General features: G+C 44.0%; 1 protein-coding gene across 4 annotated transcripts in view; it reads right to left on the bottom strand.

Moving 5' to 3' along the window:
• Nucleotides 1–17,111, bottom strand: part of LOC121276887 (multiple PDZ domain protein) — a 413,889-nt gene that overhangs the window by 82,011 nt on the left and 314,767 nt on the right. For all 4 annotated transcript variants that reach the window (XM_041185496.1, XM_041185497.1, XM_041185495.1 and 1 more), the window contains 2 exons: nucleotides 11,994–12,190; nucleotides 10,827–10,918 (listed from right to left, as the gene is read on the bottom strand). In XM_041185496.1, the coding sequence (XP_041041430.1) occupies nucleotides 10,827–10,918; nucleotides 11,994–12,190 (289 nt within the window). The remainder of the gene's footprint in view (nucleotides 1–10,826; nucleotides 10,919–11,993; nucleotides 12,191–17,111) is intronic.

The raw sequence follows: 17,111 nt of genomic DNA, 5'->3' as shown, positions 1-17,111 counted from the left end.
GCTCCCCAAAACAGGCATGAGGATCACAGTATGCAATTAATCTGTGCCCATTGATGAAATGCAGGCAGCATGCTATCTTCCAGTTGCCTGCTGATTAACATGATTGCTGCACGTAGTCACCAATAACTGAACTGTTCACTGGCTGTATGCACTAGCAGCAGGACCAAAATTGTAACTTCCTAGCACCACTTAAAGCTAGCCTCCACTGCTTAAAGTGGGGGGTGCATTGTAACTGGAGCAGGTGCTGTTCTACATCCAGGAAGTAAATCTGACCTGGGAACCATTATATGTCGGGGGCCAGGAGGTCCTCCAGGCAAACTCGGAAAGCAGCAGGAGCAGAAAGCTGTGGAGCTCAATGCCAGGAGATAAGGCCCAAGGACCTGGATGCAGTGCCACAAGAAGTTCACTGACCTCACACATGGTCAAGGTCAATGAATGCATCTTCAAATGGCATAGCCAGCCAGCTACACCATTAGCCTCAGACGTTGTACAACTCATCACAAACCTATCATTCACCTATCAACTATCTCTGTCAATCAGACCCATACCTAACATTCATATGCTTGACTTCACCCTCACACCTTTAGCACTGCTGCAAGCCTTATAGTTACATTTCACAGCTTGCACACACTACCAGCAATTCAACCATAGCAGCTACATCACCTAAACAAATTGCAATACACATACTGACACACCCTTCTCCCTCTCTTGCAGGTCAAGGTGTGCATAAACAGAGGCAATGGGAATAACCAGAGGGAGTCAGGTTAGAAGTGTAAATTCTAAACCTTGTCGTGTCTAAAAAGGGTGGGGGCTTCAGTCTGAAAAGGGCGTGGAGATTGGAAGAGACTTCAGTTTAAAAAGAGCACAGTCCAGGAAAAAGAAAAACAACTGTGATGTCACAGGAAGCCAGTAAGTGTCCAGTCTCAGGGACAGTGGCCAGGATTTTACAGTCAGCATGTGGGAGCAGGCCCCACCTCTGGCAAGTAAAATGATATGCAATGACGTCGGGCGTGTGTCCTGACCCCATCGCGCTGTCTCGTGATATTTCACTTGGAGGGTGTGCGCTGGAGTTGGCTGCATGCCCACCAATAATTGATAGGCCTATTAAGGCCTTTAAAGAAGTAATTAATTTCAAATTTATGCTGCCCGATGGTTGGCGGGCAGGTGAAAAGGCCAAGCGGTCTTTACGTTTTTTAGGAAACCTCATTCACGAGCAAGATGAGGTTTCCTAAAGCATTTATGAATTAAATAAAAACTTTTTATGAAAAATAAAAACATGTCCCATCTCATGTGACACAGTCACATGAGGGGACATGTTTCATTAAATTTTTAATGCATTTCTTTATTCTTTTCAAAGTGCTTCAATCTCCCTGAGGCAGCTCCATGGATGAGGTTTCCTAAAAAACGTGAAGGCTGCTTGGGCTTTTCGTCTGCCCGCTAGCCTTAAGGTTAGTAACAGCGTTACTAATTACATGAATTGCTTTCTTAATGGCCTTAGTAGGCCATTTACATATTGGTGGGTGCGCAGCTGACTCCAGCACGCGCCCGCCCAACGAAATATCATGCGTCATTTTACGCATTGGGGTGTCGAGCCTGCCCCCGCACACTGACTGAAAAATTCTACCCCTGGATCTTTGTTCCAGAAGACAGTCACATCTTTTAGAAGAGGGCCATCTATTTTGGTCAGCAGTGATGGACAGGAGGATATGACTGTCAGTGAGGCAGACAGTAGGGGAGGAGCGTCAGGCTTTGCAATTATCAAGCAGGTTTGAGGTGCTCACAGCCTGTGTGGATGAAAGTAAAGTCTGCAAGGTGGATGAGCTGGCTGGCCATGGCACTGTGGTGCTGGGAGCTGTTCAAGTGGGGGGACCAAAAAGGAATGTAGTGGTAGTAGGCGATAGTATAGTGAAGGGGATTGACCCTGTTCTCTGCAGCAAAGAGTGAGAGTCCAGACAACTATGTGGGAAGGGGAGGATCCAGTTGTCATGGTCCATGTAGGTACCAATACATAGGTAGAACTATAAAAGAGATTCGGCAAAGTCTGTATGAGGAACTAGGTACTAAGTTAAGAAACAGAACTTCAAAAATAATAATCTCTGGAAAGTTGGAGCTGTACTGTTGGGATAGTTTACATCTGAACCATGCTGGGACGAGTATCCTCACAAATTGCATAACTAGGGAAGAACAAGAGGGGTGAGGGATCAAGTTTGGGTAGAGGTAGCAATTCAAGATGTAGAGTCAAGACAGGAGAGCAAAAAAGTAATATGAAAAATGAGGGTCAGAGAATGGCAGGAAGGGACAGAGAGAACAAAACCTCAGAATCAACAGTCAAGACAAGATGTTAGAAAGGTAACAAAAAGACAAAACTGAAGGTTCTCTATCTGAATGCACGTAGCATTCATAACAAAGTAAATGAATTGATGGACCTCAGTGAGGTAAATAAATATGATCTAATGGCAATTATGGAGATGTGGCTGCAGGACAGCCATGATTGGGTCCTTAATATTGAATGATACATGACATTCTAGAAGAATAGGAAGCTAGGTAAATGTGGAGGGGTAGCACTGTTAATCAACGGGGGCATTGGTGCAATAGTTAGAGATGACCTTGGTTCAGGAGATCAAGATGTAGAATCAATTTGGGTGGAGATGAGGAATACTAGGGGAAAAAAGTCATTAGTGGGAGTGGTCTGCAGGCCCTCTAAAAGTAGCCACAGTGTAGGACAAAGTATTCAAGAGAAAATATTGTGTGCTTGTGATAAATGAACAGCAAAAATCATTTGTGATTTTAATCTACACATAAACTGGAAAAATCAGATTGGCAGTTGTAGCCTGGATGACGAGTTCCTAGAATACTTTTGAGATAGTTTCTTAGAGCAGCATGTTCTAGAACCAACTAGAGAGCAGGTTATATTAGACTTGGTATTGTGTAACATGAAAGGATTAATTAATGACCTCAGAGTGAAGACAATGCTAAGTAGCAGCAACCACAAAATGATTGAATTATACATCCAATTTGAAAGGGAGAAGAGCGGGTCTAAGACAAGTATCTTAAACTTAAATAAGGGCAACTATGTGGGGATGAAAGCTGAGCTAGCTGAAGTGAATTGGGAAACGAGGCTAGAGGATAGATCAATAGAGAAGCAGTGGTAGACATTTATGGGGATATTTCAGAGTATTCATAATAAGTACATTCCTGCTATGGAGAAAAATTCTAAGGGGAGGACCCACCATCTGTGGTTAATTAAAGATTTTAAGAAAAGCATCAAACTTAAAGAAAAGGCATACAGCTCCACAAAGGTGTTTGGCAGGACAGATGATTGGACAGAATATAAAGAAGAGAATGACTCAAAGGTTAATCGGGAAAAATAAATTAGAGTATGAGAGGAAGCTAGCTAGAAATGTAAAAACGGATAGCAAGAGTTTCTATAGGTACTTAAAAAGGAAAAGAGTAAGTAAAGCGCATGTTGGTCCTCAAGAGAGTGACTGTGGGTAGTTAATAGCAGATAATAAAAAAATAGTGGAAGAAATGAACAAATATTTTGCTTTTGTACCATTATAGAGGTACAAAAAACATTCAAGTAATAACTGCAAATCAGGAGGTGAATGGGAGAAAGGGACTTGGTGAAATTGAAATCACTAGCGAAACTGTACAGAGCAAACTGATGGAGCTGCAAAGAGATAAAAACAAAAAACTGCGGATGCTAGAAATCCAAAACAAAAACAGAATTACCTGGAAAAACTCAGCAGGTCTGGCGGCACCGGCGGAGAACAAAAGAGTTGATGTTTCGAGTCCTGATGACCCTTCAACAGAACTGAGTGAATCTAAGGAGAGGGGTGAAATATAAGATCGTTTAATTGGGGGGGGAGGGGGGGGTTTGGGTGGGGGGAGAGAAGTGGGGGCTGGTGGTGTGGTTGTAGGGACAAGCAAGCAGTGATAGGAGCAGATAATCAAAAGATGTCACAGACAAAAGAACACAGAGGTGTTGAAGGTGGTGATATTATCTAAATGAATGGGCTAATTAAGAATGGATGGTAGGGCACTCAAGGTACAGCTCTAGTGGAGGTGGGGTGGAAAGGCTAGCAGGGCATAAAGGATTTCAAAATAATGGAAATAGGTAGGAAAAGAAAAATCTATATAAATTATTGGAAAAAACAAATGCAAGGGGGAAGAAACAGAAAGGGGGTGGGGATGGAGGAGGGAGTTCAAGATCTAAAGTTGTTGAATTCAATATTCAGTCCGGAAGGCTGTAAAGTGCCTAGTCGGAAGATGAGGTGCTGTTCCTCCAGTTTGCGTTGGGCTTCACTGGAACAATGCAGAAAGCCAAGGACAGACATGTGGGCAAGAGAGCAGGGTGGAATGTTAAAATGGCAAGTGACAGGGAGGTTTGGGTCATTCTTGCGGACAGACCACAGGTGTTCTGCAAAGCGGTCGCCCAGTTTACGTTTGGTCTCTCCAATGTAGAGGAGACTGCATTGGGAGCAACAAATGCAGTAGACTAAGTTGGGGGAAATGCAATTGAAATGCTGCTTCACTTGAAAGGAGTGTTTAGGCCCTTGGACGGTGAGGAGAGAGGAAGTGAAGGGGCAGGTGTTGCATCATTTGCGTGGGCATGGGGAGGTGCCATAGGTGGGGGTTGAGGAGTAGGGGGTGATGGAGGAGTGGACCAGGGTGTCCCGGAGGGAACGATCCCTATGGAATGCCGCCAGGGGTTTGAAGGGAAGATGTGTTTGGTGGTGGCATCATGCTAGAGTTGGCGGAAATGGTGGAGGATGATCCTTTGAATGCGGAGGCTGGTGGGGTGATAAGTGAGGACAAGGGGGACCCTATCATGTTTCTGGGAGGGAGGAGAAGGCGTGAGGGCAGATGCGCGGGAGATGGACCGGACACGGTTGAGGGCCCTGTCAACGACCGTGGGTGGAAAACCTCTGTTAAGGAAGAAGGAGGACATGTCAGAGGAACTGTTTTTGAAGGTAGCATCATTAGGACAGATGCGACGGAGGTGAAGGAACTGAGAGAATGGGATGTAGTCCTTACAGGAAGCAGGGTGTGAGGAGCTGTAGTTGAGATAGCTGTGGGAGTCGGTAGGCTTGTAATAGTTATTGGTGGACAGTCTATCACCAGAGATTGAGACAGAGGTCAAGGAAGAGAAGGGAAGTGTCAGAGATGGACCATGTGAAAATGATGGAGGGGTGGAGATTGGAAGCAAAATTAATAAATTTTTCCAAGACCCGACGAAAGCATGAAGCAGCACCGAAGTAATCATCGATGTACCAGAGAAAGAATTGTGGGAGGGGGCCAGAGTAGGACTGGAACAAGGAATGTTCCACATACCCCATAAAGAGACAGGCATAGCTGGGGCCCATGCGGGTTCCCATAGCCACACCTTTTATTTGGAGGAAGTGAGAGGAGTTAAAGGAGAAATTGTTCAGTGTGAGAAGAAATTCAGCCAGATGGAGGAGAGTAGTGGTGGATGGGGATTGTTCGGGCCTTTGTTCGAGGAAGAAGCTAAGGGCCCTCAGACCATGCTGGTGGGGGATGGAGGTGTAGAGGGATTGGACGTCCATGGTGAAGCGGAAGTGGTTGGGGCCAGGGAACTAGAAATTGTCGATGTGACGTAAGGTGTCAGAGGAATCACGGATGTAGGTGGGAAGGGACTGGACAAGGGGAGAGATAAGGGCGTCAAGATAACGAGAAATGAGTACCGTGGGACAGGAGCAGGCTGACATGATCGGTCTACCGGGACAGTTCTGTTTGTGGATTTTGGGTAGGAGGTAGAAGCGGGCCGTCCGAGGTTGGGCGACTATCAGGTTGCATTCGTTGCTCCCAATGCGGTCTCCTCTACATTGGAGAGACCAAACGTAAATTGAGCGACCGTTTTGCAGAACACCTGCGGTCTGTCCGCAAGGATGACCCAAACCTCCCTGTCACTTGCCATTTTAACACTCTACCCTGCTCTCTTGCCCACATGTCTGTCCTTGGCTTGCTGCATTGTTCCAGTGAAGCCCAACGCAAACTGGAGGAACAGCATCTCATCTTCCGACTAGGCACTTTACAGCCTTCCAGACTGAATATTGAATTCAACAACTTTAGATCTTGAACTCCCTTCTCCATCCCCACCCCCTTTCTGTTTCTTCCCCCTTCCTTTTGTTTTTTCCAATAATTTATATAGATTTTTCTTTTCCCACCTATTTCCATTATTTTTAAATCTATTATGCCCTGCTAGCCTTTCCACCCCACCCCCACTAGAGCTGTACCTTGAGTGCCCTACCATCCATTCTTAATTAGCACAATTCGTTTAGATAATATCACCACCTTCAACGCCTCTGTGTTCTTTTGTCTGTGACATCTTTTGATTATCTGCTCTATCACTGCTTGCTTGTCCCTACAACCACACCACCTCCCCTCACTTCTCTCCCCCCACCCAAACTCCCCCCCCCCACCTTAAACCAGCTTATATTTCACCCCTCTCCTTAGATTCACTCAGTTCTGTTGAAGGGTCATGAGGATTCAAAACGTCAACTCTTTTCTTCTCCACTGATGCTGCCAGACCTGCTGAATTTTTCCAGGTAATTCTGTTTTTGTGATGGAGCTGCGGGCTGGCAAATCTCTGGGTCCCAATGGACCACATACTAGGGTCTTAAAAGGGGTGGCTAATGAGGTCGTTGCGCTGATGTTAATTTTCCAATATATGCTATATTCTGGAAAGGTTCCATCAGATTGGAGAGTAGCAAATATAACCCCTCTATTCAAGAAGTGAGGGAGGCAGAAAACAGGAAACTCTAGGCCAGTTAGCTTGACATCTGTCAAGGGGAAGTTATTAGAATCGATCATTAAGAAAGTTATGGCTGGGCACTTAGAAGAGCTCAAGGCAATTGGGAAGAGTCAGCATGGTTTTATGAGAGGAAAATTGTGTTTAACCAATTTATTAAAGTTTTTTGAAGGAGTAACATACACAGTGGATAAAGTGGAGCCTGTAGACGTACTGTATTTGGATTTCCAGAAGGCAATTGATAAGGTGCCATGCCAAAGATTATTAAGGAAAATTAAAGTGCATGGTGCAGTGGGTAACATATTAGCATGGATAGAAGATTGGCTGGATGGCAGAAAGCAGAGAGTATGCATAAATGGATCTTTTTCTAATTGGCAGGATGTGATGAATGGTGTCCCACAGGGATCTGTACTGGGGTCTCAACTTTTTACAATTTACATCAATGACTTAGATGAGGGGAGTGAAGGCATGGTAGCCAAATTTGCAGATGACACAAAGATAGGTAGGAAGGTATGTTGTGCAGAGGACATGAGGAGGTTGCAGATGGACATAGATAGGTTGAGTGAGTGGGCAAAGATCTGGCAAATGGAGTTTAATGTGGGAAAATGTGAAGTTGCCCAGTTTGGCAGGAAGAACAAAAAAGCAGAGTACTACTTAATTGGGGAACGGCTGCATAATTCTGAGGTGAAGAGGGTTCTAGGTGTTCTAGTACATGAGTCACCAAAAGTTAGTATGCAGGTACAGCAAATGGTTAAGAAGGCTAATGGAATGCTATCCTTTATTACAAGAGGGATTGAACATAAAAGTAAGGATGTTATGCTTCAGTTTTACAGGGCATTGGTGAGACCGCACCTCAAATACTGTGTGCAGTTTTGGTCTCCTTATTTAAGGAAAGGTGTAAATACATTGGAGGTGGTTCAAAGGAGGTTTACTAGATTGATACCTAGAATGAGTGGGTTCTCTTATGAGGAAAGGTTAGAAGGTGGTGGAGGCGGGGTCATTGAATATTTTTAAGACAGAGGTAGACAGATTCTTGTTAGGCAAGGAAATCAAAGGTTATTGGGGTTAGATGGGAATGAGGAAATCGAAACACAAGAAGATCAGCCATGATCTTATTGAATGGCGGAGCAGGCTTGAGGGACCAAATAGTCTACATTGTTCCTATTTCTTATGTTCTTATGGAGGAAATGGCACTGGTCATTTTTGGAACAACTTTTCCTGATGCCATGGTCAGCAGTTGAGCTGAATCAATTGAACATCATGGTTTTCTCATAGGCAATCCTCCGTCTCACATTTCACTTCCTCCTCATCCCACAATATCTTCCGACTTATAAGCTATAGAGGGTACAAGCACACACCTCTACTTTCCTTTCCTCTCCTCATCATAACCCTACTCTTGTGCCTTTCTCCTTTCAGGTATCGAGAACTGCAACCTGATGAGGCAATGGAGGAACATCAGGAGAGTGAGGAAAAAAATCACTTGATTTCAGGTTCACAGCCACTAGCTCAGATACTGACATGATGCATACCTTAGATCAGAAGTGGGACCTGCATGTCGTGAGACACCGGGCTGCAGCCAGGGCAGGGGCAAGGATAGTGAAGGTGCCAGTTCACTGAGGCTGGGGTTGCAGATGAGTTCTACTTTAGAGGACTCAGATGTAGACCTCAATGAGGCAGAATACAGAAGAAGACTGATGGATATACATGACAAAAAGCTCAGCGAATTGGGAAGTCTGCCAGAAGGTTAGCATTCCATGTCAAGGAGCATGGAGGAGTCTGGCACCAATTTAGCACAGGGCTTTGCCCTGTTTGGAGCCATCCTTTCCAACTCCAATAACACGTTTATGGAACCAACCATGATACAGTGTCTGATGGCTGATGTCTTCGCTTCCATTGCAACACAAGCAGCTGCAACCAGAAATCTGAGTGCTGCAGTGTAAGCTCAGATTGAATTCATGCAAGCTCAAAGTACTTCCATCATGGCTATGAGTTGGTGTTCAGCAGTTCAACATTTTTTTCTCCAATAGATTGCTGAGGTACCACTCTGGGGGAGTGGCATTGACTCTGTGTGAAGTATGAATCTTCTTTCAGGTTGACAACATTCGTGTTCCAATCCCTGCCACTCTGCCAGTGCTCTTGACCTTGCCTGTCAGCTAGCCAGCCCAGACTGCTGTCACCCATGCCAAAATGGTTCACTCTGAAGATGGGTTTTCTTGGGCCAAAGTTGGTGGAAGTCATCCTTCAAGGCCATCTGCTTGCAGTGCTCTCCACTGGAAGTCAGCATCCTTCCACCACACATGGGTAGAACCGAATAGATGCACTAGGATAGGTAAAGGTACACTGAAGAGGGGCAACAATGGAATGCATAATGATGCTTAATTTATGTTTGTGTTATATTTTTTTCAGCAGGGGGTTCTGTTTGGATTGATGGAGATAATTGCTAACTTTGTTTGACTGAGATTTTAAATAGTTAGAAATTGTTCTTTCTGTGATCTTTTTTGTCAATGTCTTAATGTTTAGTTGCATAAGATTAAGAGGTGTGAAGTTTTTGAAGCCTCTGTTATTAATACTTTGATGATTTGTCCGATTGACACTTTTATAGGCTTATAGGAACAAGTGTTTTTTCAAAAGAAGATTTGTGAATTTTTTTTCCCTGATCTTTTCCACACATGCCATTTTTACTATACAGTTCATTGGTACTATGCATTTTGTATACTGGGTGGGAGGGCCATGAAGGTGGCATGGGGAGTAGGTGTGGAGTGAGAGATATAAGGGCTAGAGGGCCTAACAACCTTTAATACACTGGGACCAACTCCCTGAGAACTGAGGTGGGCGTTCTAACTAGACCACCATGGCACTCAGCGTGGCCACCTAGGCTCTGCTTCCAGGGTCAGGGGGGCCCCACTCCATCCTGTACTATCCCCCCACCCCAGAGTGAAAATTTTAGCACTTGGGGCCTTTCTACCAAGGCAGGTCCGGTGGGTCAGGAAATTTCCTGACTCGAGTTACCCGTTTTTCAGGAGTGAAAATTTAGCCTCGATGTCCATAGTTAATCTGAGTTGGTTAGTGTTTAGAAATTAATGGCAACTTTCTGTCTGTGAATTGTGCTTTTTGACTAGTTTCAAAATACATGTAATTTCCTTATCATGTTGACTAAACAGTGATTAAGCCACCCTGCAGCATCATATCAAGAAGTTGGAGGTAACAATCAACAGCAAATTTCATAGTTTACCATAGAAATGCCAAATTACATGGCATTGTATGATGAGCAATGTGGCAGCATGATACAATATTTTTTTCATTCTGTGGCCAGAAATTTTCGCTCATCGGGCGGGCACGTGCTCAACCCGAACGAGCGTAAAATGATGCGCAATGATGTCGGGTGAGTGTCCCAACATCATCGCACACTCGCACAACATTTCGGTCAATGGGTGCGTGCAGCAGTCGGCAGCACGTCCACTGACAATTAAAAGGCCTATTATGGCTGTTAAATAATTAAGTTCAAATGTCCATTGCCCTTATGGTTGGCGGGCAGGTGAAAAGGCCAAGTGGTCTTTGGAAGTTTTAGGAAACCTCATCCACAAGCGGGATGAAGTTTCCATCAGCAAATAAAAATTAAAGTGTTTAAATTTCATTCATAACATGTCACTGCTCATGTGACAGGGTCACATGAGGGGACATGTTTTTTAATATTTCAAAATTCTTTATTTTTGATGTTTTAAATCTTCAGCTCCGAGGCAGCTCTGTGCCTCAGGGAGCTTTCATTGCATGCACCCGCACACATGCTCGCTCGCCCTCCTCTCCCCCATACCACAGGCAGCACTGAGCACTGCAGCACACGTTTCATGCTGGGTGGGCCTTAATTGGTCCGCCAGTGTGAAATCATGGTTGTGGCCCGATCGCGGGCGGTAGTCTTCAGCTCACCCTCGTTGAGCCCGCTCGACGAGGGCAAAATTCTGGCATGTGTGTGTGTGTACATTTTTATTTAATTATTTTAACATCCCTCCTGTGTATAACATATAGCATATGCTTATTTAGTAAAAACTGAACACACCTGATAAAAATAATTTTCACTTTTGATGGTGCACTTTTGATTATTGATGAAGCATTCTGATGACTGCGTCCATACAGTAACTGCCCGTTTATCTGCAAATTAAGCAAAATATGGAACATTAGGATTAAAAATATCCAACCTTGACAAGAGATTACCCTGTCAACACCTGGAAGATACACATCTTCTGCAGAAATTGTAAACGTACCTAAAATCCATTATGCCATGATGTTAGAGTTTAGAGTTTTTTTTCTATTGAGATTTATAAATCAGTCTTTGTTTTATATGGAGTTTTTAAAAAAATTAAATATGAGGGACAAAATATCAGTATTTTTAAGTGCTGTTCTTTGGTGAAAAAGTGATCGTAATGTAAGGGAAGGTTTAGAGAAAAATATTTTTAGATAATTTCATTTTAATAGTAGGAGACATCTCATTCTGTTGGTACACAACTGAACTGTGTCATAAAGTGGCAGAATGTGGCTGTGCACCCACATTCGCTACACACGCTATTTCCATAATCACAGCTCAGCTGACATGGGAAGCTGCCAACTAGAGGTAAAGTGAAAGAAAAGTGTCAGCACTATCTGACATGTAAAGCAGCAGAGGACAGGGAACATAATGCCTACTTTGCTTCTCAATCATAGAAGAGCAGGACAAACTCCACTGAGAACTAGAGAGTTTGCATTAGAGGCAGGGCAAGAAATATATTAGTATTGATTCAATGACTTCGTTTAGGAATGGCTCCTAATTGTGAACTCCAGATCAATGAAATAATCCTACTTTGTGAAGAAACTTCAAATAGGATAATAAATCAAAACTGTTGTAAGAAGAATATTTGGGGGAAAATAGCTTGGCCACTCCATTGATGAGGACAAAACATGCACTTCTAATAGACAACCTTTCAATGTTACAATACCCTTTAGTGCAAGATGGCATTTTATTACAGATTATAAAATTAGTGAATGTCTTTATTTATTAATGAAAATACAGGGTACAATAGTAAAATAAAAACAAATGCTTAGTTCTGTTTCCTTTGGACTTGGCGGCCATCAAATAAGAATACACATGAGCGGGTCTATTCAAACATAATTAATCAATCAATATCAATAGCTAATGCACTTCTTTGTAACACCAGTGTCATGTACAGCAATCACAGTGAGAGATACTTGCCTCTAGTAACTCATCTGCAATCTGTATCCTGCCATCTTTGCCAGCTGCTCCATTTGCATCAATGCCAACTACAAAAACACTCATTCTGGATCGATCCTTGTTGCCAGCCAGGCTGAGGCCCAGCCCACTCTTCCCTTTTTCCAGCTCAATCATATGCAGTTCCCCCATCAAGCTTCCATACCGCTGTCTGATCTTTTCTTTATGGATTGTGCAGATCATAAAAAATTGAGTAAAATATTTACCAAAAGTCACTTTCGTTGATTCCTTATACCACTCCCAGCTTTTCAGCAGAACAGATATTAGAGTGTTTTAGTAATCCAAACATTAATTTATTAAGAAACTAATTATGCACCTTGCAAGTCTATAGAAAGCATATATTTAATATAAAAATAAAATTATTACCACAAGCATACTAATCATTTTATTTGCTGCAGAATTCCTTACCATAACAAGTAAAAGTAAATTAAATGCCACATTATTTTATCTTCACACGGAATTGTAATTATTTTGAATTTCAAGGTTATTTCATGCAATGAACTAATACATTGAATAATTTATTCAATTACAATGAATAAAAATGAATCCTTGCCTTCCTCAATAAAGAGATACATGAAGGTTCACATTAAATGCAATGACTGGTACTTCAATGATGCATTTCTATTGCAGCTACCAGTCTCGAATGCACACTATGTCAAACAATACAGCCAAACAATACTTCATTTTCTTGCCTGTGACACACATCTGTGCAAGTATAACTACATGAAAGCATAAAACTATACTTCTCACTGGAAACATTTCAGGATAGAAACTTACCTCAGATGGTGGCATAAAACTGGTGGTATCAGACTGATTGTCTGTAATATACTTTGCCTGATATTCAGTTCCATTTCAGTCAATGGATTTAAAAATCAGGCTCTGTGCAGAACGGTGGCCAATCCAATGATGCCCACTTTGTGACACCACCCGAGAAGAAATTTTAGCCTTGAGGTGCACAGAACCCCAGTCCACTTTTTAAAGCTAGATTTGACTCGTCACTGTAATTACATTTCACTTTTAACCAATTCAGAATTTACTTCCTCACCAGTAACTATCACAGAATCATGGAACAATAGAGCTCAAAAACAGCAGGTCATTCGGCCCAGAGCGCCTGTGCCAGGTCTTTGAAATATCTTTGTAATTGATCCCCCCTCCCCTGCTCTTTCGTCGCAGCCTTGCAAATGTCCCTTTAAGTGTTTAGCCAATTTCCTTTTGAAAGTTAACACTGATTCTCTTTCTATCGCCATTTCAGGTTGTGCATCCAGATCATGTGTAGTTATTCTTTTCCTTCATAGCACCTCTTGTGCTTCTACCTGTGCCCTCTGGCTATTGACCCTTCTGCCATTGGAAGCTGTTTCTCCTTACTCTAGCAAAATCCATCATAATTTTAAACTCAGTTTTTCATCCCTGGTACCATCTTAACCAATCTGTACCCTCTAATCAAAATGTGGTGCCAAGAATCAGTCAAAGTACTACAGCTGGGGCCTTTAGCATAATCTCCCTGCTTTTATACTCTATTTATAAAGCCAAGGATGCCATATGCCTTTTCACCAGCCTTCTCAACTTGTCCTGTCACCTTCAAAGATTTGTGTTTAAACACCCAAAGTTTCTTTGTGCCTGCATCCACTTTCAAATTATATCATTTGGTTTATATTGCCTCTCCTGTTTCTCCAATTTAAATTTCATCTGCCATGTGTCTGCCCATGTTGCTAGTCTGTCTGGGTGGGATTTCAATTCCCAGTGTGGAATGCCGACATTGAGAATTCTTCAGGTCCTGACGCCATGCGATGTGGAAATGCTGACATGCCATAGTTTTTTTATATAAAGTGCTTAATTGGCCAAGAGTCATGTCCACTGTCCAATTAGCGGCAGTGGACATGGGAAGGAGGTGGGCCCAAGCCAGAAGCTGAGGTTGCCATCTGTCCACAAAATGGAAGCACAACTTGAGCAGAGGGCTGTGGACAGGTCTACTCAGTTCTATTGGTAACATAGGCTTTTATTTATATAACACCTTTACTGTAGAGAAACCTCCTACAGAGGCCTGAAGAAATTTAAAGTCTATGCCAATGGAGGAGAAATAAGGAAGACTTAGCATAAAAGAGGTGTATACTTTAAATGTTAGCCTTTTCTTTCCTTTTTCAAACGCTAATAGACTTGCCAGCATGTTATCAAAATTTTCTGTTTTTATTTTGATCTATTTTGAATCCTCGCTCTTCAGTATACCTTGGCAATTTGCTGTTGCTAAGATCTCTACATCATCCCTGCTGTCAATACTGTAAGGGCCATCTCACATTCTTATCTCCTCAATGCTGTCTTTTGCCTCTATCATGCCATTACAGATGATTCCCCGCTATGTCACTGCCTTCTCCTTTATGTCGAGGTACATACACTACTGACCCATGAAGAGAAAATCCAATTCTACCCCGACAGAGCTGACAATAGCAAAACTGGAGTCAATGGGAATCAGGGGGAAAACTCTCCACTGGTTGGAGTCATACATAGCACAAAGGAAGTTGGTTGTGGCTGTTGGTGGTCAGTCATTTCAGCTCCAGGACATCATTGCAGGAGTTCTTCAGGGTAGTGTCGTTGGTCCAACCATCTTCAGCTGCTTCATCGATGACCTTCCTTCCATCATAAGGTCAGAAGTCGGGATGTTCCTTGATGATTGCACAAAGTTCAGCACCATTCACAACTCATATACTGAAGCAGTCCATGTCCAAATGCAGCACGACCTGGACAATATCCAGGCTTATGTTGACAAGTGGCAAATAACATTTGCTCCATACAAGTGTCAGGCAATGACTAACTCCAACAAGAGAGAATCCAACCATCACCCCTTGATGTTCAATGGCATTGCCATCACTGAATCCCCCACTATCAACATCTTGGGAGTTACCATTGACCAGAAACTGAACTGGACTAGCCATATAAATACTGTGGCTACAAGAGCAGGTCAGAGGTTAGGAATCCTGTGAAGAGTAACTCACCTCCTGACTCCCCAAAGCTTGTCTACCGTCTACAAGGCACCAGTCAGCAGTGTGATGGAATACTCCTCACTTGCTTGGATGAGTGCAGCTTCCACACACTCAAGAAACTTGACACCATCCAGAACAAAGCAGCCTACTTTGTTGGCACCACATTCACAAACATTCACTCCCTCCATCACCAATGCACAGTAGCAGAAGTGTGTGCCATCCACAAGATGCAATGCAGGAATTAACCAAGGCTCCTTAGACAACACCTTCCAAATCCACAACCACTACCATCCAGAAAGACAAGGGCAGCAGATAGATGGGAACGCCATCACCTGTAAGTTCCCCTCCAATCACTCACCATCTTGACTTGGAAATATATCGCCGTTCCTCCACTGTCGCTGGGTCAAAATCCTGGAATTTCCTCCCTAACACTGTGGGTGTACCTTAACCACATGGGCTACAGCAGCTCAAGGCGGCAGCTCACCACCACCTTCTCAAGGGCAACTAGGGATGGGCAATAAATGCTCATCCAGTGAAGCCCACATCCCATTGATGGATAAAGAAATAAGCTCATTAATGACCTTACATTGCTATTTAAGAAGTTCAGGCGGATTCCATCTTCCATCAATGAATGCTAAGATCAGGAAAGCAGCACATCAACCCAGGGGGTGGGTTTAAGCAACCACCTGCCCTTCCAACCATCCAGAATCCCACTCCATATGACCTCCTGGAGACTGTGACAATCGTCCTGACCGTACAGTACATTTCCCAATTTCATGTCATCTGCCAACTTTGAAATTATTTCTTGAATATGCAAGTCCAGGTTATTAGTATGCATCAAAAAGAGCAGTGGTATTTATTGACCTGTATTTTTTCAAGTGTCAATTAATTTTAATTTGTATTGTTGTTTCTCGGACTAGGATTTTATGGCCCCTCCTGCCAGGCAGGATATTACTGTCCCGCCGAACTGAATGGAGATTTAAACGTCTGCTCACACACTCTCCATCTGATTTCGTACAGGAGAAGCCTGCTCACATCAGCAGGGAGAGGTCCCAAAATGGGGGTGGTGTGGCCCACAATGAGCCCCTCAATCGCCTTGAGGAGCGTGCCATTATGCTGACTAGTGAGGATGTGACCTTGCCAGCGATGATGGTGAGGTTGGCGATGACCACGCACCTGAGGATCCTGCACCACATCATCCCTCTCTCAACGCAACTGTGAGTGCTCTCTCTCCTGCTTTTGATTCTGCTGCCATGCAATAATTATCTCTACTTCAGTTCACAGGGAGCTCTGCCAAGTGACTGACACACTCAGCCAGCCAGTCTCTCAGCTCCATCCATGTCTTCACCTCCAGCCAAGAGGACACCTCCTCCATTGAAGAGCTGGAAAGCAGTCTGGAAGACCTGTCACAGTGCTTACCCACATCCTCCAACAGAGCAGGGACACACAGCTCGGTGGATCCTAGATTTAGAGCAGGCTCGGGTTCACAACCTGTGTTCACACAGACACGTGTCCGCAGCAGGAAAAGGCAGGTTCAGCCAAGCTCCCCAGCATTCGGAGGACGGCTGGTGATCAGGCATTTGTGAGGTCTGAGTCAGACGATGAGCCTCTGGATTTGGCCTTCCAAATGATCCTGGAGAGTCAGCAAAAGGCGTGGGAACGTCAGGCAGAGCTGTTGGAAGCCTTCAACAGGCGAGTGGCACGCGAGTCGGAGGGATGAGTCTGCCTGCTCCCTGATAAAGAGGTGCCCACATGTGCGTGTATGGAGGTCTCCATGGGGAGGACGGTGGATGCCATGGAGATCCTGGTCCAGCAGAATGTGGAGATGTGTGCTGACCTGCACTCCATCACAGGAGTCACGGGTGAGTTCTTGCAGTGGCAATGCGAGAGGGAAATGGGGCACCTCGCCGTCCCTCCAGATGCTCCTTCCCCTCAAGGAGTCAGGACAGGGTGCCTGGGCACCTGAAGGGAGGAGGAGCGGCAGCTGGACATCACTGGTCATCCACTCAGGAATCTCAGAGGCTGTCCTCTCCCTCCGAGTCTCCTTTGCTTGTGAGCCCCTCAACCTCGTCCTCTGTAACCACAGAGGGAGCATCCGGCCAATGAG

Source organism: Carcharodon carcharias, chromosome 4 (assembly GCF_017639515.1).
Source record: "Carcharodon carcharias isolate sCarCar2 chromosome 4, sCarCar2.pri, whole genome shotgun sequence".
NCBI lineage: Eukaryota > Metazoa > Chordata > Chondrichthyes > Lamniformes > Lamnidae > Carcharodon > Carcharodon carcharias.
The sequence above is the reverse complement of the archived record's forward strand: the minus strand, read 5'-3'. Positions and strand labels throughout refer to the sequence as shown.